The sequence below is a fragment of the Dasypus novemcinctus genome, chromosome 23 (assembly GCF_030445035.2).
Source record: "Dasypus novemcinctus isolate mDasNov1 chromosome 23, mDasNov1.1.hap2, whole genome shotgun sequence".
NCBI classification, from domain to species: Eukaryota; Metazoa; Chordata; class Mammalia; order Cingulata; family Dasypodidae; genus Dasypus; species Dasypus novemcinctus.
Genome location: NC_080695.1, coordinates 12,628,111 through 12,649,372, shown reverse-complemented (window position 1 = coordinate 12,649,372; position 21,262 = coordinate 12,628,111). Strand labels below are relative to the sequence as shown.

The following is a 21,262-nucleotide window of genomic DNA, read 5'->3' as shown; positions in this document are numbered from 1 at the left end:
CGCGAGCCGGGAGGCGGCAGTCGGTCGTGGCCTTTGACGGCTTCTGTGCGTGCGCGCTCCTCACGGGCCACCTTCCCTCCTTGGGGTCCCGCAATGCCGATGTACCAGGTAAAACCATATCACGGGGGCGGCGCATCTCTCCGTGTAGAGCTTCCGACCTGCATGTACCGGCTCCCTAACGTGCACGGCAGGAGCGGCGGCCCCGCGCCTAACTCGGGCCCGGTAGGCCACGTGCAGGTACGAGCGTGCGCCGCGCCCCGCCCTAGCCCCTCCCTAGCCCCTCCCGCGCCTGCGCATGCGCCCCGGGGGCCTCCGCCGCCGCCGCCGCCGATCGGCAGGGATGGCGTCAGGTCTCGACGGTTCGAGTCCCGGCTGCGAGGGGAACCCTGGAACTGGCGGCTTCTTCGATCTGTAGTTTTTTTTCTTAGTTTTAGGCTACTTAAACTCTTTTATTACAATGTTCTACCCATAGAAAAGTGAATAACACATGCTCATTTTGAGCAGTTACAAACGAGTCCCAGCGATAGTACCACCCAAGGTCAAAACACCCGACATCATCAGCACCCCTAACGCGCCCCACCCCTCCCTGTTACAACCTCTGCAGCCCCCTTAGAGACCGCCACTATCCTTCCTTTTATGATAATTATATCCTTGCTTTTCTCTGATTTTATCCCTTAGGTTTGGATCCCTAAACGATATATATAGTCCTGCTTGGTCTTGAAAATATAAGTGGAATCAGTGTGTGTGCTCTTGTGTCTGGCTTATTTTCCTAGACATTAAGATTTTAAGAATGATATTGCATGTAACAAATGTTCACTTCCAGTATGGTGTTCCATCCGCATGACTGTACCACCACTTATTTATCCCTTCTGCTGCTAGTAGACATAAGGTTGTTTTCCACATTGTGCTGTAATAAATAATTCTGCTGTGAATATTCTTGTACGGGTGGATATATGTGCAAGAATAGGGGACTCAGTGGGCATATTTGTCTTCAACTTTGCATAAATTGTTTACGAAAGTGGTTATGCCAGTTTATGATTTCATTAGTAGTATATATAAGAATTTCTGATGCAAGCACCCTCCCCAAAGCTGCTGTGGTATCCTAATGTAATTCTATTTTTTTTTTTAAATAACATTTTTAAATTAAAGTTAATAGATCACATAGAAAATTACATTAAAAAAAGAGGTACCCATATAACTCACCCCCCATCCCCCACCCCATCATTTTTATAAATTGTATTTTTTGAGGATACATACATCACAAAAAAGGTTACATTATAAAAAACATAGGAGGTTCCTGTATACCCCCCATCCCCCCACCCTACTCCTCCCACACCAACAACCTCCCCCATCATTGTGGCACACTCATCGCTCTCAGCAAACACATTTTGGAGCACTGCTGCACCACGTCCCAGTACATTTATGGTAGGATATATGCTGTCCAGCATCTGACCCTGCAATATCATTTAGGACAACTCAAAGTCCCAAAAATGCCCCCTCATCACATCTCTTCTTCCCACTCCCTGCCCTCAGCAACTACTGTGGCCACTTTCTCCCTGTCAATGATATAATTTCTTCTATTAGTAGTCACAATGGTTTTATAGTAGAATATCAGTAAGTCCGCTCTAATCCATATGTTATTCCTGCAGTCTGTGGGCCCTGGGATGGTGATGTCCACTCCACCTCTATATTGAGAGGGGACTTAGATTACACATGGATGATGGATGCAGTACTCCTGCTTACAGTTGTAGGCACTCTCAGTTCCCTGGTGTGGTGGTTGACCATCTTCACCTTCTTGTTAGCTGACCTGCGTAAATCCAACGAACCAGAGAGTAGGAGTTGCAACTCTGCTGAGAGGCTCAGGACCCAGCTGCCACGTGATAGTCCAGAGATTCAAGTCTCTTGAGTATACACCAACCCTTAGCACTAACCAAAAGTTCAGTAAAACTGACAGAAGAGGCATGTGTAGAAAGGTCACATCTGAGTCCAACTCCATCACACTCAGGGACACAAATTCCAAAGTAGTGCCCACTGACATGGTACTGAACTCCAGAGCTATCTGCCATAAACATGTCCCTGTGGGTCTCTGTAGCCCTCAGGAAAACCAGTACCTGGGGTTGTATCCACTTCGGCTGTTTCTGGGGTCCTCCTGAGGAGTGTGTAAGCGTGACCCCTCTGATGGCCTGACTTTTTTGAAGACTCTTAGCCATATAAACTCATTTGTCTTTGCCATTTCCCTCTTTGATTCAAGGACAAAAAGCAATTTTTAACACATGATCCTACATGTGGGCTGAGATATATTCTGCTGGTCTAAGTTGACCCTTTTATTCAAGGTCTTTTTCTATTTATATTACCAGCTGGTGCTTGGTAGTAATCCCTTGGCACCAAGGAGGCTCATCCCTGGGAATCATGTCCCACACCAGTCCTTCTTTTGTAAAGTACCTGCTCAAGTCTTTCACTGTTGATTGCAAATGCACACCTTAGCTTTCCAGCTCAAGAGACTTCCTGTCCGTGAAGATGGGTAATTAAAAGGTAACTTTCCTGATCTGTTTTGCTGTTACTATCCTTCACTTGTGGTAATGGCTTTCTGTCTCCATTGAAAGAGAGATGATTAGGTTCTTTTGAAACCAAAAGACATATAACTGTTGTCTTACCACAGTTTGAAGACAAAACTGTGTCTAACTGACATAGCCGAGTTTTGGTTTTAAAATTCTGTTGCTGCCTTCCTAACAGATGGATTAGAGGGGTGGACCAGAGTGGGTACAAGGTTAGGAGTAGGTCTGTGACAGTGGAGATAGATGTGCTGAGAGGCCAGTGGATGCGAGGAATGTATAGGAGGTGAAATTAACAGCACCTGGTAATTGACTGAGTGTTGTGTTGAGTGACTGAGGTTCCTGAGAAGATGAAACTTAACCAGAATGCAAATGTAAACAAGTATTTCTTTTGCATTATCATGGTTTCCTCCTTGGACATGTTTATAATAAACTCAAGATCGTCATATTCTTCACTATTCTTTCTAGTTATGAACATTTTTCTCATGCTTAATGTAGTTTTTATTCTCTCAACTCAAAGTGGATTATCTACTGTAGGAGCCCATAAATCTGGAAATGAATTGCACAATGCAACTTTAGTGGGATTTGAGATTTATTCATCAGCAAATACTATTGGTCATTTACTGTGTACCAGACACTATACTGGGCAAGAAGGATGCAAAAATTCAGTGAATTGAGAGTGTAAGTGTTCTCTATTTATGAAGTTATCTCTCTCAGTAGTGAAAAAGTTCTAGATGATTTTAAGATATGAGAGTGCCAGTACTGCCTCGAAAATGATTTGGGCAATTGATCATTTGACCCCATGGACATATTTACAAGTCAAAGGAAACTTTTTTACTTTTCTGTGCTCCTTTTTCTACTCATTTAAGAAAAGTATTTTAAATTAGTTTGATATTAAGACTAAAGAAAAACAATTTGTATTATTTCCTACACCTCTTTGTTCTTTATTTCAGCCAAATTTCCTGAAATAGGAATCATGCAGTTTTAAACTGGTTTCAAGATTTTTTCTTGTTTTAATGCATTTTTGGATCAGTATGCAAGACGTATTGGACTTTTGGGGAAAAATAGATGATTCTGCAACTTCAGTTTGTTTTTAAAAAAAAGATGGGCGGTTTTATAAATGCATGAAGTAAAGTAGAAATGAAGAATTTTAAACAGACCATTGTTTAAGTATGAGAAGAAATGAACACTTTGGTGTTGGTTTATTTAGGAAGAGTCTGGCCCATCTCTTGAAGCCCTTGAGTCACGCCAGGATGATATTTTAAAACGGTTGTATGAGCTGAAAGCCGCAGTTGATGGTCTCTCCAAGATGATCCAAACACCAGATGCAGACTTGGACGTAACCAACATAATCCAGGCCAAGCCCACTGCCTTAATGACAATTGCATTGGACTTAAATTCAGTTCTCGGAAAGGTGAGTTCATTTTGAAAGCTGAAAAACGTTAGTGTGACCAGGTGTTGTTAGAGCCAAAAGATTGTGCTAGTGTGAAAAAATAGCCTTGATTTTCTAGTTTTCATAGGCATGGTGCAAGAGGCAGGTTATTTTTTTCTTTCTCTTAAATGATTATACCTTTGCACAGAACCTCTTCACAGGGTTTGATGAGGCGGAAGCAAGTGCTAAAGCTGATTCCTGATTTCCTCAGACCTGGTGGAAAAGAACAGAGGAATCAGAGAAACAAGTCGGGCGGTGCAGCTTCCTGTTCCTGGTAGAGGCTGGTGCACGCTGGACAGGGCCATGGTTCCCATGGCCTCTAAGTACTAGGGGGACACCTGGCTAGTTTGCTCAGTGGTTCTTGACAGTTCTAGTGTCAACCCTGACCCTTTGAGAGCAGCCTGATTTTCAGAGTCTTGGCTGTCCAGGCTCACAAATCCTACTAATCTCCCATTGCCCCCCCCCCATTATCAAAAAACTTTTAACTTTGAAATACTTTCAGACTTAAACAGGACAGTTAAAAATAATACAAATTCCATACAGAGAACCCCAACATACCCCTATTCCCCTAAATACCCAGATCACCATATCTAACATTTTACCACATTTGCCATATCACTGTGTCCATTCATCTATTTTTTAGTCAGTCCATTTTCTGAACACTTGAGTATTGGTTGTATTCATCGTGCTCCGTGAACACTTAATACTGCATGTACATTTCCTAAGAACAGGGATATTCACTTATGTAACCACCTTACGTACAGTTACCAAGTTTAGGAAATTTAACACTGATATAAAACTTGCAGTGTTAATTCTACTTGGGCATATAATGTCCTTTTTTTTCTTTTTTAGGAGGTACTGGAGGTTGAACCTGGGACCTCATTCATGGGAAACAGGCACTCAAACTGCTGAGCTATACCTGCTCCCCCAATAATGTCCTTTTGAGCATTTTCTCCTGCCTTGATAGATCCCATCCAGGATAATATATTGCATTTATTTTTATTTTTTATTTTTTATTCATTTTTTTAAAAAATATTACATTCAAAAAATGACCTCATCCTCATTCACCCCCACCGCCCCCACCCCACCACTCCCCCCACAGTAACACTCTCCCCCATCATCATGACACATCCATTGCATTTGGTGAGAATATATTGCATTTAATTGTCATTGTCTCTTTAGTTGCTTCTTTTTTTTTTTTAATTGTGGGCACATATGTACAGTGTGAACTTTCCCATCTCAGCCACTCCCAAGCATACCATTCAGTGGGAAGAATCACATTCACAATATTACAGTATCCTCACTACCTTCCATAACTGCAACTCCCCATCTCCCCAAACAGAAACCCTACACCCACTTTCCATTAACTCCCCATTCTCCCTGCTCCCAACCCTGGCAACCTGTACTCGATAATTTCTGTTTCTGTGAGCTTGCATGTTCTTCAGTCTTTGTAGTTACCATAGGGCTTAAATTTAACATCCTAAATCTATAATAATCTCATTTGGTATCAATTAAACTTCAATAGTATACAGAAATTATTCCTATACTCCCCAAACCCCTACCCTTATTATGTTCTTACCGCAAATTATAAGTCCATAATCACTGATTTATTATTACATTTTCTGCATTTTCCTTTTTGATCCTGTAGGGAGTAAAAAGTGGAGTAACAAACCAAAAATACAATAGTAGTGGCATTTATATTTATTTACCTATGTTGTCACCCTCACTGGAGGTCTTTATTTCTTCATGCAGCTTTGCTCTATTTTCTATTGTCCCTTCCTTTCAACCTGTAGAACTCTCTTTTGCATCTCTTACAAGGCTGGTCTAGTGATGACTAAGTCCATCACCTTTTGTTCATCTGGAAATGTCTTAATCACTCCATTCTGGGTTGGCAATTTTTTGCTGCCAGCACTTTAGGTCTTCCCACTGACTTCTTGCCTCCATGTTTTCTAATGAGAAACCAGCACATAAACCTTTTTGAAGTTCTCTGGTGTGGGGTACCTTGCTTCTCTTGTGGCTCTTTATTGTTGGCATCTGACAGTTTGATTATATGCCACATGACTATATTTGGGTTTACCCTGTTTCAAGTTTGTTGAGCACATTAGCTGTATATAGTCATATTTTTTGTTAAATTAGTAAGTTTTCAGCCATTATGTCTTTGAATATTCTCCCTGTCTGTCCCTTTCTTTCTTCTCCTTGGACTCTCAGTGCATATGTTGGTACCCTAGCTGGTATCTCATAGGACCCTCAGGCTCTGTTCACTTTTCTTCTTTCCTCATTCTGCTCCTTAGACTAGATGTTTTCACTTGTCTGATCTACAAGTTCACTGAATCACTTACTGACTGCGATTTGTTGTTGAACTTTTCTAGGGAATTTTTAATTTCGGTTACTCTGGTCTTCAGCTATGTTTGGGTCTTTCTCATAGTTTCTATTTCTCCTTGTGTTCATCTATTGTTTTCCCCAATTTTCTTTAGTTCTTTGTGTTTTCCTTTAGCTCTTTGAGCGTAAATTTAAGACCTTTTTTTTTTTTCCCAGCCTTTTGTCTGATATGTCCCAGGTCTGATCCAGCTCATTGATGACTTCCAATGCCTTAATTTTCTTCTTTGCCTGAGCCATTGCTTCCGTTTTTTAATGTTTTGTAAACTTTTTCTTGAAACCTGGACATCTTGCGAGAATTTAGATTCTGAGGCTTCTGTTCCTTAACCTCTGATCCAGATAGTATTGTGACAGAGCTTTCCTTAAATGCTAACAATAACAGGTGGAAAAGAGGCCTTTTTTGTCCTTGCAGATTGACCTCTGTGAGTGCTTTTTTCCAGGGCTTATCCATACAATGAATTTAGAGAATAGCTGTAGGCTAAAGTTTTGGAGCCTCCCTGTTGCCTTCTGTACTTGGGTCTTGTCTTGAGTATGTGCATGTGCCCTAAGAAACTTTAAAATTTTTTTAAAAAGATGTATTTACTTTATTTTATTTATCCCCTCCCTCCCCCAGAGGGTTCTCTCACCTGTCTGCTCATTGTTTGCTTGCCTTCTCCAGGAGGCACTGGGGAGGCACTGGGAACAGAACCCAGAACCTCCAACATGGGAGATAAATGTCCAACTGCCTGAGCTACCTCTGCTCCCCACGGGCTGTGGCGTCTGCTCTTCTTTAGGAGGCACTTGGCCCTCCCACGTGGTTGACCTCCCAACTGGTTGAGCCACATGCTTTTCCCTGAGAAACTCTTGATTCTTTAGCTATCACCTTCCTATCCCCTTCTTCACCATGTGCAACCACTAATCTACTTTCTATAGATTTCTATATTATTTTCCTATTTTGAACTTTTCTATGAATGGAATCATACAGTATGTGGCCTTTCGTGATTGGCTTCTTTCACTTAGCATGTTTTTAAGGTTCATCCATGCTGTAGGCTGTATTAAAACCTCACTGGTTTTTCTGGCCAGATATTCCATTGTATGGATATACCACATTTTGTTTACCATTCATCCCTTGATGGACATTTGGATTGCTTCTACCTTCTAGCTCAAAATAATGGTACTATAAAAATTCATAACAAGTTTCTGTGTGGGCATATATTTTCATTTCTCTTGGGTATATATCTAGGCTGGAATTGCTGGGTCATGCAGTAACTCTGTTTAATCATTTGTTCACTCCTTCATCCAGTACATTTGCATGCACTGAGGACTCAGTCAAAGGACACCTGACCTGGCCTCCAGGGACGAGTCAGACAGCACACACAGCTGTGATAGTGTAGTTCTCAGGATGGGGGAAGGCCTCCCAGAGCAGGTGGTGGTGTAGGTGAATTTTGATCTATCAGAAGGCACAGTGTCAAGTAATGTGGTATGTTCAGGAAAACTGCCAAGAAGTCAGCTTAGTTGAGGCCATGGTTGGGAGTGGCAAGGCTTTGTATAGAAAGGCAAGGAATTTGACCTTGATTGTATTATATCAATTGCATTCATTATCAGGAGGGAAGGTGTATAAATAAGGAAGTCTACATGTAAAGAGACACATGTTTTGGTACTTTAAAAACACCGCTTACCACCAATGTTTTGAACCAAGTCCCTTTTTTAATTAACACATGAATTGGTGAACACAGATTGATGTAGAAACTAAATCTTGTTACATACTGAAGGATTTTGTAAATGGAATAATTGCATGTGTGATTTTTTTTTTAAGTTTATCTCAAAGGTAAATGGGACAAATACAAGTTTCATGGCTAATGTTTTACTAATTTGGCAACAAAGTCAACTCCTTATTTGTTGGTAGGCAGCACTGTAGGGGTTAAGGAGTGAAGTCAGCACACATCCGGGCTCCACTTCTCACTGAGTTGAGTGACTATGGACAAGTTATTTAAATTCCCTAGGACTCACTTGAGTTTGTTCAACTGTAAAGTGTGGATAATAACAGTACTTTCTTCGTGACCTGGAGGAGCAATTAAACCACGCTGGTTAAGGTCTTAGAACAGCACCTGGTATAGCTATAAACACTCAAATGGCTGTTAATAGCTTCATTCCCTCCTCCTGTCCCCCAGGATTACGGAGCACTGAAAGACATCGTGATCAATGCAAATCCAGCTGAGCCTCCACTCTCCTTGCTGGTGCTGCACAGACTGCTCTGTGACCACTACAGGGTCCTGTCCGCCGTTCACACACACTCGTCAGTCAAGAGTGTGCCAGAAAAGCTTCTTAAGTGCTTTGGAGAGCAGACTAAAAAACAGCCCCGTCATGAGTATCAGTTGGGGTTTACTTTAATTTGGAAGAATGGTAAGTAGAGAGGATGGGTTAGACTTACATACCTTATAACAAAATGCACACGAACAGGGTGATTATGAGGGCAGAAAGTGCTTGGCCTAGGAGACGGAGGCCTGGTTTCTAGTCCTTATCCTCCAAATCCTTAGGCACAGAAGATGGCCTGAAGCCCCTCCCCCCTTTAAAAGTGGATTGCGTAATCAAATACTCAAAATGGTTACTTTCCTAACATACAGTTTGCATTTAATCCCTCTTATTAAACATTTTACGAGACACACCAGTAGCATGATCGTCTTCTTGAAAATGTTTTCCCTTGTCATCAGTTCATGATTATTCCACATGGTACAAGTACTATGTAAGTACAATATGATGCAGTGTTTGTTTTTCCTTTCAGTGCCAAAGACTCAAATGAAGTTCAGTGTCCAAATGATGTGTCCCATTGAAGGAGAAGGAAACATTGCACGGTTTTTGTTTTCTTTGTTTGGGCAAAAACATGATGCTGTAAACTTAACCCTCATAGATAGCTGGGTGGATATCGCTATTTTTCAGCTGAAAGAGGGGAGCAGCAAAGAACAAGCTGCAGTTTTCCGCTCCATGAACGCTGCTCTCGGGCAAAGCCCCTGGCTCGTTGGCAGTGAACTCTCGGTAGCAGATATCGTGCTGTGGTCCGTGCTCCAGCAGATCGGGGGTCCCAGTGCAACGGTGCCAGCCAACGTGCAGAAGTGGGTGGAATCCTGTGGAAACCTTGCCCCTTTTAACTCTGCCCTCAGACTCCTTAAGTGAATTTCAGTAACTGATTTTAAAGAGTTTGGAAATTAAAAGAGTGGTGCTGTTTCATGCCCATTGGTAAAGGGACTTGTGCTGAAATCCAGTCTTTTTATTTAGATCCATTGTCAAGTAACAATAAAGCATCATGTAATTTATGGCTTTAATTTTATTTAAAATTCAACAAAATCATATGCAATACACCATGACAATTGCCAATTACGTGAAAACGTTTTTAGAGAACACGAAAGTGCATCTATCAGCCATGAGCCCACTATCTTGGAGGAATGTACAGGTTTGGCAAGAGAGTCGAGATATGTAATGATGGGCCAAGGACTGTGGGGACAATGCGGGAGGCAGAGGCAGGAAGGATGGTTGGGCTGGTTTGAAAGTAAACCATTTGAGGGGCAAGAAGTACAAAGCTCTGAAATGACACCACTTTGGAATGATGTCAGGTTGAGGGTGGAAAGAACAGAAAAATGGTTTGGATCTTGTACATTACGCTAAGAGGTTGAAATGTTAAGAGGCAGGACAGCCGGCACAAGTTACTGACCGGGGCATGAACTGGTCATGCCTTGGTAGTTCACTTCAGCAGCAGTATGAAAAGCCATCTGCACTAGAAGACTGGCAGCTGCAAGAAGGCAGCAGTCTAGCTAGTCAAGTGCAGGCCTGAACCTGGACAGACTCTGATTTCTACAGGAGGACCTGTTAAAGGAGGAATTGGTCAACAGGCCTCGCGTTTAGAGGAGAAATAATTGAAGATGTCTAAGATTTTAGTTTCCGAGACTGGGTGGACAGTAATCGTAAAGTAGGGAGGGAATCCAACAAAAGTGTGAGGAAAAGAGCTCAAAATGCTCAGTAATAAAAGAACTACCTCAAGATAAAGCAGTTTTAGTGTAACATTGCAACTTAATTTTAATAAGTCTTAACAGGCTTATTGAATACAAATTAAGAATTATATATACTCTAATACAAAGTTTGTAACTGTACAATCCAGTTGACTAGCTTAAAGATGGAAACTTTTCTTAGTCCATTATTTATATAGCCCAATTAAGGCTAGACAGATAAGCCCCGGCCTTTTATGTCATCCTTAACCCCTTTGTCCTGAGAAAGAAGGCTTAGCTGCTTCTTTAGTTCTTCAATTTCTCTTTCTTGCTCTATTACCTTCATCTGGAGGGTAAGATTAACCTGTAAAGAAAACATTGTAAGTTCCATTAAAATTGCTACTTGCCTTATAAATATACAGGCATTCTTTACAACGGTGCAATTTGAATGAATTTCAGTTATCATGGTTTAATCAAATAACCCAGTCATCCGAAAGCTTGGTTCACAGCATATTAATGACAATTGTGTTGAGCTCTTCAGTCCACAAATCACTAAATAATTGATGCACATTGTGACCAGTGGCCAATCTCATCACTTCTTCCAAAGTTGCTCAGTCACTGGTCACCAAAGTCGCCTGCACAGTGTATATACTTGTGTCACCTTGTTGTTTCCCAGTGATTAACCCATGTGACATTTTTAAAAAATGGATAACTGAGAGGGAATTCGCCAATAAATATGAAAGTGCAGCAACAGACAAAAAGTGATAATGCTGGAAGTGAGATTTGAATCAAATGTAAATCGGGAATGCTGACGCTGCTGCCTTTTCAGAGACTCCAGATATGCAGCACAAGGGAATTCCTGAAGCAACTCATGGACGTAAATGAAGAAAGTGGTTGAGCTGAAAGATGAAGCAGCCCCAAAGAAAGTTACACCAACAAAAAAAACTTAAACCTTTTTTTTTTTAAACTTCACCTTGAAAAAGCCTTGGAGATAAAACATTGTCTAAAGAAGCTGCTCCACACTTAGAAAGGAATGTGGCAATTGGCCAAGGCTGACATGATGACAAGGCGGTAGCAAACAATTCAAACCACTCTAAAGTTTTTTACAGATAACACTAATTCTCAATGTTTCTGATGTTTTAAACTAGCATACTGAAGTTTTAGTTTTTTTCTATTTCCCCATTTATAATTGATAATAAAAGCTTCTTAATGTTTTAATAGACATTTTTAAGGGTCCTTAAGACCTTCGTGCCACCTTCTCCTCAGAATATTGCTCTTTTACCTTTTAATCTGTGTCCCTTTTTACTAGTAAATAACCATACTTCTGTAGCAGTTTATAGATGGTTACATACCGTAATTGGAAAGGAAAAAAACCTTTTCCCTGACTTGGCAAGGTAAAGCTAGAAAGAGCCTAAATTTCAGGTTTTAGAGTAGATAGTTGGAAGTGACTCGTCTTGCTTACTTGGACTCTGAACACAAGTGCACCACTGATATTAAATTCAGTATTGATACACTCAGTGAACTCTGAGAACGGGCTTAAATATTTTGTTTCTATAATCCTTATTCGAAGATCAACCTTTCTTCATGACAAAGGATTCATAATCTAAACGAATTCTTTTCTAAGCTTCATATTTTTCCACCATTAAAAAAATTTACATACATTTCCAGAATTTTGGAAAAGTTCACTTTGCAGCAGCTGAACAGCAGATGGTCTCTGGGATGAATTTTTTCTTGTTAAGTGCTGGACATACTTGGCTTGTACTGGACACCTTCTACTGAGGGATTCAGGAATCTGACCAGTTCTTAAGCCTGTTAAAACGTCTGCTCGCTCCATTTCTGTTCCAAATGGCTGAAAGAGCTCTAGCAGAATAACACCCAAGCTATACATATCTGACTGGAAAAAGAAAAAAAAAAGATAATTGAGTAATGAAAGATAAAGTAGAATAACATTTCCATTTGAATGTACCATCCTTTCAAACAAGGATTTGTAGGAATGAGGATTTATATTCACCTCCAACTAAGGGAGCTCCTCTCTTGCAGAGGCAAGTATGTCTGCCAAGTCTACTGCCCTGAAGTAATTAATACCGAAAAGGACCATCTGTGGGCAGAAGGATTGTCAAGTGAGGAGCAGGGATAATTCCCCCTCTCCCCCTAGGCACTACCTTACAACTAACTCTTCACCACTCCCTAAGAATCCAGCCTGGCCCAATCAGGAAAGCAATGTGAGTGCGCACGTGCTAGTACCAACTACGGGAGTGTCACTGGGTCCTGTGCCAGTCGCACCTCTGCCTCACCTCATAACAAAGCTTTCTTATTGAACAAAGTTTTTGCATCTCTTTGCTGCTTTCCCTCAAAAATCTTTCTAGAAAGTTCTTTAGACATTTTGGGGGCAGCCACAGTTTTATCTGGCAGCTCCTTCCTAATCACTAAAAAGCTGAATGATTCACCAAAAACAAAATTCACTAGGATATTCTTCTGAAAAAGGATTTATTTTAACATTCTCAAGGAACAATGGATTGTGTTTTTTTGTTTTGTTTTCAAGATTTATTAATCTCTCCTCATCCCCTCGTTGTTTGCACTTGCTGTTTCTGTTTGTCTTCCTTGTTTTTTTTAGGAGGCACCAGGAATCAAACTAGGAACCTCCCATGTGGTAGGCAGGAGCCCAATCACATGAGCCACATCTGCATCCCTATGTTTGTTTCTTAACTCATTAAAACTTTTCAGTATCTTGTCTCTATTTCAAAGCATGTCAGTCAATAATGTCAAGCTTCTCTGTAGTATTTATTTACCTAAGCTTGAAAACAGAAGAATGAACAGGTGAAAACAGGTTTCCATGAATTCTAGCTTCCCATGGTCAAAGGTGACATCTTAAAAGGAAAGCGTTGGGGAAGCAGACTTGGCCCAATGGACAGGGTGTCCACCTACCACATGGGAGGTCCAAGGTTCAAACCCCAGGCCTCTTCTACCCGTGTGAAGCTGGCCCAGCGCAGCTGATGCACGCAAGGAGTGCCCTGCCACATAGAGGTGTCCCCACGTAGGGGAGCCCCATGCACAAGGAGTGCACCCATAAGGAGAGCCGCCCAGCACAAAAGAAAGTGCAGCCTGCCCAAGAATGGCACTGCACACACGGAGAGGTGACACAACAAGATGATGCAACAAAAAGAAATACAGATTCCCAGTGTCGCTGACAAAGATAGAAGCGGTCACAGAAGAACACACAGTGAATGGACACACAAAGCAGACAACTGGGGGGGAGGACGGGAGAAAAATAAATAAAATCGAAAAAAAAAAAAGCAAGCATGGGAAGCGGACGTGGCTCAACTGATAAAGCGTTCACCTACCATATGGGAGGTCCAGGGTTCAATCCCCAGGGCCTCCTGACCCATGTGGTGAGCTAGCCCACATGTAGTGCTGATGCTCGCAAGGAGTGCCATGTCACGCAGGGTGTCCCCCGTGTAGGGGAGCCCCATGCGCAAGGAGAGCCGCGCTGTGCAAAAACAGCACAGCCTGCCAGGAGTGGCACCGCACACACGGAGAACTGATGCAGCGAGAGGATGCAACAAAAAGAGACACAGATTCCCAGTGCCGCTGACAAGAATACAAGCGGACAAAGAATACAAAGCAAATGGACACAGAGCAGACAACTGGGGGGAGGGGGAAGGGGAGAGAAAGAAATCTTAAAAAAAAAAAAAAAGGAAAGCATATTTCGAAAATATTTTGTAACACCCAAAGATTTAAAAATAGAAAAGCAGCCGAAAATGCAATGCAGCCCCCTTCAGCTGAAAAGATCTTTTGGGACAGTTTGATATAAGAGATACCTCCAGTACACAGTTATCTCCTGAAACACCTCTACATATGGAACTTCTATTGCATCTGTTATACTTTTTATTTACTACTATAGAATAAGTCCAGTAAAAGGATAAAATGTAACAAATATTACCTTGGCATCATACTCTGATCCTTCCAACTGTTCAGGAGAAGCATACAGACAAGTACCCACTCTGGAAGTGTGTGTTGGTATTCCTATCATTTGGAGAGCCAAATATTAGACAATGTTAACACTCAACATTAGAGAACATTTACTAGGAACAAGCAATGTCATTCCTAAGGATGCTTTTTGTCTCGAGCTTACCTTTGCTTACTCTTTATGACACTTTTTTAATACTAACATGTTCAAACATGTCTTTTTTTTTTAATGCAAAAAGAATAACAAAAAATGAAAAAACCCTTACCCTTCCCATTTCCATTGGTCCAGTCTGCGTTTTTCTGTATGATGTCTGTGCAGGCCAGACCAAAGTCGCCTATTTTTACTTGCTGATCAGGGCCATGAAGAAAAATATTTCTCGGCTGTAAACAAACAGAACAAGTCAATTCCTTGCTTTTCTTAAAACAAATAGTAAAAACGTGAATAAAAGAATTTTCAATTCAGGAGCAAGTTGCCCCCTCAAAAGGAAAAAATTAGAGCGTGGTTCTCAAACTCAGCCACACATTAGAGGCACCAGGGAGCTTCAGAAACTCAGTGTCTAAGCTATTTCCCAGAGCAATCAATCATTTCTGGGGGTGGATACAGGCAACAATGTTACATATGTTATTTAAAAGTCCCCAGGAATAGAGTATGGATTAGAGTGGATTTACTGGTGTTCTGCTGGGGAACGACTGTGATTAGTAAGGGAAGAAATTGTAGTAGTGATGTGGAGAGGGTGGCCACAGTGGCTGCTGATGGTCGGGAGAGGAAAGAAAAGATATGGTGTGGGGGCATTTTCAGGATTTGGAGTTATCCTGGGTTGTGCTGCAGGGATGGATGCTGGATGTCGTGTGTCCTGTCATGGCCCACTGGGTGGACTGGGGGAAAGTGTGGACTACAATGTGGACCACTGTCCATGTGCTGCTGTGGTTCTCCAGAATGTACTCGCCAGTGCAGTGGATGTGCCACGATGAGGGAAGAGTTTGTTGATAGGGAAGGGGTAGCGTGGGCGGGGTGGGGGGATATATGGGGACCTCATATTTTTTTAATGTAACATTTAAAAGAAAATAAAGAAAAAAATAAAGTCCCCACGTTATTCCAAATTTGAGAACCACTAATTTACAGCATGCGTTAAACAAAAATTCTTGTCAGCTCTGACTATATATCAGAATCACCCAAGAAAAAGCTTTTGAAACTACCATTCTCATCAATAAGTCAGACAAAAAAAAATTTTTTTTAAAAGGAAAAAAGCAAGGACAGGGGCCTGCCTACTAGATTATCTAGAATAGAAAAGTTTAAGAGACATAATGACTTGGATTCTCTCTGAATCCTGATTTGCCCAAACCAATAAAAAAAAGACTTCTGGGACTTAGGGGAAGCCTAAATATGGACCTGATAGTAGATGATCTGAAGGAATGATAGCTAACTTTGTTAGGTACGATAATAACTATATAAGAAATGCCTTCAAATTTTGGAGATGTACAATGTCTGGGATTTACGATATTTAAGCAAAACAAAAAGTTGAAGAAAATACCAGCATGTTAATCATGGTTAAATTTGGATCATGGAAATATAAGTGTTCATTATGCTATTTTTGCTTTTACCTATTTGAAAATTTTTGCAATCAAATATTTTTAAAAATACTGATGTGGGGAGCAGACGTAGCTCAATTGGTTGAGCACCTGCTTCCTGTTACGAGGTCCCATGTTCAATCCCTGGTACCTCCTAAAAATAAACAAATCAACTCTAACAGGGAGTGGATATAATTCAGTGGTTGAGCACTTGCTTCCCATGTACAAGGTGCTGGGTTCAATCCCTTTTTAAAAAAAAATTGATGTCAAACCCAATGCGGTATTTTTAATGGTTCTAAAATGTTAGCCAGGGTTGGGAATGACTAGGTCACACTGTGAAGATACATAGTGGGCTCTAATTAATTATCACAGGCCCAAAACATCTCCCAACTGAACCATTCCTATGTCAGCAAAAAACTGCAGCTGCATTTGGGGTTGGCTTGGGAAGGAGGGGAGAGCAGATTCCACTAGAAATGTAAATGTATTTAAAAATTGTGTTTTCTTACTTTAAATGTAATAATGTTTTTTAAATTTTAATATATAAATCCCCCATTTTAGCTTTTATAGTTTTTTGAACTATAGCTGAAATGGAAGAAAAAACAAATAATCTCACAAATAAGATGACAGTCTGGATTTGATTTTGCCAGCTCACATTTGACATTACAGCAGCAGAGAACCATTAAAGAGTGACCAAATACAAAATGTTTGGTTCCAGCATATTAATGAATGGTGTTCACGGATATGGCTTTGAAGCAACAATTCTAAAAACCAGTTCTAGAATTGAATTGAAGGAATTCATCACAAAGAGTCAAACCCACCAATTCCAGGAGGCCAGTTTCCCCTGAACACTCAAGTTCCCACTCTTCAGTTTTTCTCATGGGAAACATAACCCAGAGAGGAGCCAGAAGTCTGGCAGTTAGCAGCACCGTGCCGGCAGGCGGAGCTGCATCCGCAGCACTTCATGCCAAGCTCTACGAAGCCATCATGAGAGAAGACTGCCCTGCAATTGAGGTGCTGCTGAGAACCCACCCCATCAACCAGCCCATGAACATCCTGGCCAACTCCAGCAGCTACAGGCTGCTTCTGAACCAGGTACCCCTCTTTTCTGCTTGATCACTGTTAGAACAAAGCTGTGCTGCTCAGGAAGGAACAGTGGCTAATTCTGGGAACTGACTAAGCCTCCTGGTTGCCCTCACCGTGTGTGAGGCTCAAGAGTACACCCGTGGCATCCCGCCCTAGAGCAGACTTCTCCTGAGTCTAGGTTGCTCCCTTCTGGTCATCACACACAAAATGATGCCAGAAAAGACTAGAACCTGCTTGGCCGGGAGAACATTACAGCCACTCTCTCAAATACACCAGTGGTGGTTACAGCTGTGTGATGGAACAACAGTTTTCCCCTTTCTAACATATTTTTTTTTAATTTTCATGCAGTGAATATTTTATAATTATTTTTTCCCAAAAGAAAGTCAACCTCTCCTTTTGCCCCACCCCTTATCTTGCAGTCATACTGTAAAGCTCCTACTTACATGAATATTTTTAAAACTGGCATAAACAGCTCTGCTAATCATAGACAGAACATGTGCTGCATTATCTTTGAATACCCTGAAAATGCAGGCTTTTCATGATACCATGACTTTGGTAAAGCCATCAAAAGCAAAGCATCTTATTGTCAATCATCCTATGGGTTAATTTAAGGATTACCTTAAGAAATGTAAAAAAAGTAATTTTACACTAAAGGACTCTTCACAAGAATCAACTTTCAAAGCTCAGAATAAGTTATTTCTGTTACCTCTAAATCTGCATTTCTGTAAAATACAAACTTTATTTGTAATTCACTGGGTTTTTGGTCACTTAGGCAAAAAGAAAAAGGAAAACTTCAATCCACAGAACAGAAAAATACTAAACCAACTAGATGATATGTGCTCTTGTTACCTTTGACATAGTAAGCCAGCACAAATATTATTTCTAACTATACAGGGCTACTTGTAACATCTTTTGCTGTTTTTTTCCCCTGAGAAGCAGACAAAGTCCATCATCCCTATTCACCTAGCTGCTGAATATGGCAAAGTACAAAGTTTGCTTTGTTTGTTAGAACACGGTGCTGACCCTGAAGTAAGGTAAGTTAACTCAATGGGCAATCATTTCTAAACGAGGATGTGCAGAATCTGAATGTTACTTTTTCCATTTATGCCTGGAGTCATTAATTCCTCACAGATTATGTACTGCAAATCATGTTTTTGAATAAAGCAATTTCTTTATGGACTAGATGAGAAACTGAATAATTAGAAAAATTGCAAGAACACAAATCAGTCAACCAACAGTGGGAAGCCCTGGCCACTGCCCTCAGGGGTTTAACCTCAGTTAAGTGTAAGAAAATTAAAATTGGCAATAGACTTTCTTGTTTATTAGCCTCCAGTAGAAATTAAGCTCTGTCAAAGGGACTTCAGTTTATCTTGCTGACCGCTATATCCCCACCTCCTAAACAAAAGCCTGGCACTTAGTGAGTGCCCAATAAATGCTATTTGAACATATGAAAGAATTATATGGTATAGGAATGAAAGAACTTCTTGCCCCACCCTCATTATTAAAAGGAAGTCAAGTCCCAGATCCTCCCACCTGATCTGCCTTGCTCTGCACCTTCCTCCCCCGCTGAGGCTTTGCAGATCCCAGACTTGCCCCATCCTTCCCTGCCCAGAGCACTCTTTCCTGTCCCCCCAACAAGCCATCCCTGAGTGAAGCTGCCATGCCTCTCTAGACGCTGTCATTTGCTTAGATGTTTAAACATGTTCCCGTACCATACTACAAACTCTCCAAAGGCTGAGGCAACTTGCTGTTCCATCATGGCCCTCGCACTTACCCTAAATAAATACATGTGAGATGAAAACCATTTTCTAAGGTCAGTGGGGCAATCAGATTTTCATAATAGACCATCCTTATTCTCTGCCAGAGTAAGGGGATTCTGGAGGCAATCCTGAGAGCTTTCAGTAATGGGGCAGATGAGGGCCAAGTTGTAAACTCCATCCATGTTGGAGCAAGGACTTAAGATTAACCATCCTCACGAACTTCCAAAAGACTATCTCCAGATTCGACCCTTCCACTTACACTACTGCCTCTGCACAAGAGGGAAAACGTTGGGCAGAGGAGCAAATGCAGAGCACTCTGAACCGAGTAAACAGATGTTCTAACCATTTATGGCTCAGTTCTGTGCTAATATCAGATCATATCCAAATGCGGTATTTTAATGAACTATTTTAATGAATGCCTACTAATACAGCCCAGCACTGTGCACAAGTTCTGGGGAAAGAAACAACTAAGATACAGCTTTCAAGGGGCCTGCAGCCCAAGCAGGAGCATCAAAGCTGAATCAGGCAGGTAGAGGAAGCGGCCCCCAACCCCTGTCAGAGCTGAGAAAGTAGAGAGCAATGCAGACTCTGAACACTTCTTTAAAGGGGTCAGAGGGAATACCTTAAATGAATGTTGCCTTCTTAAGCACTGATTCTTCACGTAGCGCGCACCCATTGTGACCTGTGATCAATACCTCTTTCCAGGGACCCCCGAGGCCTCACCACCCTTCACTTGATGCTACTGCACTGGCCGATCATTTCTACCACATGGACAAAACCAGGGAACAGAATCCAAAGAATCCTGACAGACATCCAGAATAATGCTGTAACGTGTCTCCGCATTTTATGTGAACATGGAGCTCAAGTTAACGCTCGAGTAGACAACAGCATCAAACATTCACCCCTCCACCTGGCGATAACATATGGGACCTATCCGGTTCTCTCCATTTTGACCCAAAATGGTGCCCAAGTCAACGCTATTAATGAATCCAGCATGACACCCCTTCACATGGCTGCAGACACACTGAACAAGGAGATGATGGAAACACTAATTGCCTGTGGAGCAAATGTTAACTGTGCTATCTCTTCTACAGGGAACACAGCCCTCAAGCTGGCGGTGTGCACAGCGTCAAGCAAAGCGGGCAGACTGTTAGCAGCCGGTGTGAGCTGCATCCGCTTGCTGTTAATTCATGGAGCTAAAGCCAACGCCCAGGACCACGAAGGTCAAACAGCTCTGCATGAGGCATGTTTTGGAGGCAGAGAGGCAATAGTCAATCTCCTCCTTGAATTTGAAGCAAATGTTAATATTTTAACAAGAAACGGGGAATCTCCGATACACATGTATCTTCAGCGTAGTTCCAATGTAAGGGATAGAGCACTTCTTGCCAGGCTACTTTGTCAAGCTTATCCTCTGCAACTGACCAATAACCAAGGAATTCTACCTGCAGGAATCATGCTACCAGAATTCCACCTCCTAAGGGAAACGCTAATAAAGTTATCTCAAAATCCTTTATCCCTAGAGGACATCTGTAAAAGAAACATCAGAAATATATATGGCGAGAAATACAAACAACACTTGAAACAACTTCTCCCTGTGAAGATGTGGAATTCTGTGTACAGCTACTATGACTTAGCTTGCCTCTTAAAATAAGACTTCAAAGTTGCACAGTGGCACAAAACTTCGGTAATTCAAATCACACTTTCTGGATAGACACATACCGAGAAAATACTGTGTCACCTTATACATCCTGAATGTGCAAATTATTGATTTTTAAACCTTTTGCGAAAAATAAAATGATTTGCATGTTAACTTTTCTTTTGTTTCTAAATTTTCTTTTTAAATGCATTTTCCACAATTCAGTTTTCTGCCTGAAAAGTAAACTAATTTAAAATGCTTCAACACGGGAAACGGACTTGGCCCAGTGGTTAGGGCGTCCGTCTACCACATGGGAGGTCCGCGGTTCAAACCCCGGGCCTCCTTGACCCGTGTGGAGCTGGCCCATGCGCAGTGCTGATGCGCGCAAGGAGTGCCCTGCCACACAGGGGTGCCCCCGCGTAGGGGAGACCCACGCGCAAGGAGTGCGCCCCGTAAGGAGAGCCGCCCAGCGCGAAAGAAAATGCAGCCTGCCCAGGAATGGTGCCACACACACTTCCCGTGCCGCTGACGACAACAGAAGCAGACAAAGAAAGAAGACGCAGCAAATAGACACAGAGAACCGACAACTGGGGGAGGGGGGGGAATTAAATAAATAAAAATAAATAAATCTTAAAAAAAAAAAAAAAAAGCTTCAACAAAGAAGTAAATAGATTTCCTCTCTTTCTTGACAGTCTTTTGTGTAGAAAAATTGGAATATTCATTATTTAATTCAGTGAACCAACATCGGCATCTCTGGTAAGAAGCTACTTCAGTGGCTCACTGCTCTCAATGACTTCGTCAACCCCGCTCACCTTCAGATCTCTGTGAACAACGCCCATGTTGTGGATGTAAAATACACCTGCCAACAGTTCTTGGAAAATTTTTGTTGCAACACTGGCCATCACATAAGGACCTTGAAGAAAAAAGAATTG

The 21,262-nt window shown here is 41.6% G+C and overlaps 3 protein-coding genes across 5 annotated transcripts in view; 2 read left to right on the top strand and 1 right to left on the bottom strand.

The window, feature by feature from the left end:
• Position 1: 1 nt before the first annotated feature.
• AIMP2 (aminoacyl tRNA synthetase complex interacting multifunctional protein 2) lies at positions 2–9,650 on the top strand. 2 transcript variants are annotated; one of them, XM_058285776.2, is made up of 4 exons: positions 2–108; positions 3,763–3,966; positions 8,511–8,742; positions 9,122–9,650. In XM_058285776.2, exons 1-4 carry the CDS (start codon positions 94–96, stop codon positions 9,508–9,510), a joined length of 840 nt encoding a protein of 279 aa, XP_058141759.1. In that variant the 5' UTR covers positions 2–93; the 3' UTR covers positions 9,511–9,650. The 2 variants fall into 2 exon arrangements, with proteins under 2 accessions (XP_058141759.1, XP_058141758.1); XM_058285775.1 differs by having other exon boundaries at positions 94–237.
• The window catches only part of EIF2AK1 (eukaryotic translation initiation factor 2 alpha kinase 1), a 37,369-nt gene continuing 25,750 nt past the window's right edge, over positions 9,644–21,262 (bottom strand). For both annotated transcript variants that reach the window (XM_004459705.4, XM_004459704.4), the window contains exons 11-15: positions 21,143–21,243; positions 14,549–14,663; positions 14,257–14,339; positions 11,977–12,210; positions 9,644–10,680 (exon numbers count right to left, since the gene is read on the bottom strand). In XM_004459705.4, the coding sequence (XP_004459762.1) occupies positions 10,549–10,680; positions 11,977–12,210; positions 14,257–14,339; positions 14,549–14,663; positions 21,143–21,243 (665 nt within the window). In that variant the 3' untranslated portion in view covers positions 9,644–10,548. The remainder of the gene's footprint in view (positions 10,681–11,976; positions 12,211–14,256; positions 14,340–14,548; positions 14,664–21,142; positions 21,244–21,262) is intronic.
• ANKRD61 (ankyrin repeat domain 61) lies at positions 16,641–20,508 on the top strand. Its single transcript, XM_004459703.4, has 3 exons — positions 16,641–16,943; positions 17,871–17,968; positions 19,400–20,508. Exons 1-3 carry the CDS (start codon positions 16,728–16,730, stop codon positions 20,343–20,345), a joined length of 1,260 nt encoding a protein of 419 aa, XP_004459760.1. The 5' UTR covers positions 16,641–16,727; the 3' UTR covers positions 20,346–20,508.

What these genes read in the sequence shown, in the direction of transcription:
- AIMP2 (XM_058285775.1), top strand. Translation starts at nt 94, where the DNA reads ATGCCGATGTACCAGGTAAAACCATATCACGGGGGCGGCGCATCTCTC. An exon ending in GCCCGGTAGGCCACGTGCAG is followed by an intron (nt 238 to 3,762) that starts GTACGAGCGTGC and finishes TGGTTTATTTAG; the next exon opens with GAAGAGTCTGGCCCATCTCT. An exon ending in TACTTTAATTTGGAAGAATG is followed by an intron (nt 8,743 to 9,121) that starts GTAAGTAGAGAG and finishes TTTTCCTTTCAG; the next exon opens with TGCCAAAGACTCAAATGAAG.
- ANKRD61 (XM_004459703.4), top strand. Translation starts at nt 16,728, where the DNA reads ATGGGAAACATAACCCAGAGAGGAGCCAGAAGTCTGGCAGTTAGCAGC. An exon ending in ACAGGCTGCTTCTGAACCAG is followed by an intron (nt 16,944 to 17,870) that starts GTACCCCTCTTT and finishes TCCCCTGAGAAG; the next exon opens with CAGACAAAGTCCATCATCCC. An exon ending in GGTGCTGACCCTGAAGTAAG is followed by an intron (nt 17,969 to 19,399) that starts GTAAGTTAACTC and finishes ACCTCTTTCCAG; the next exon opens with GGACCCCCGAGGCCTCACCA.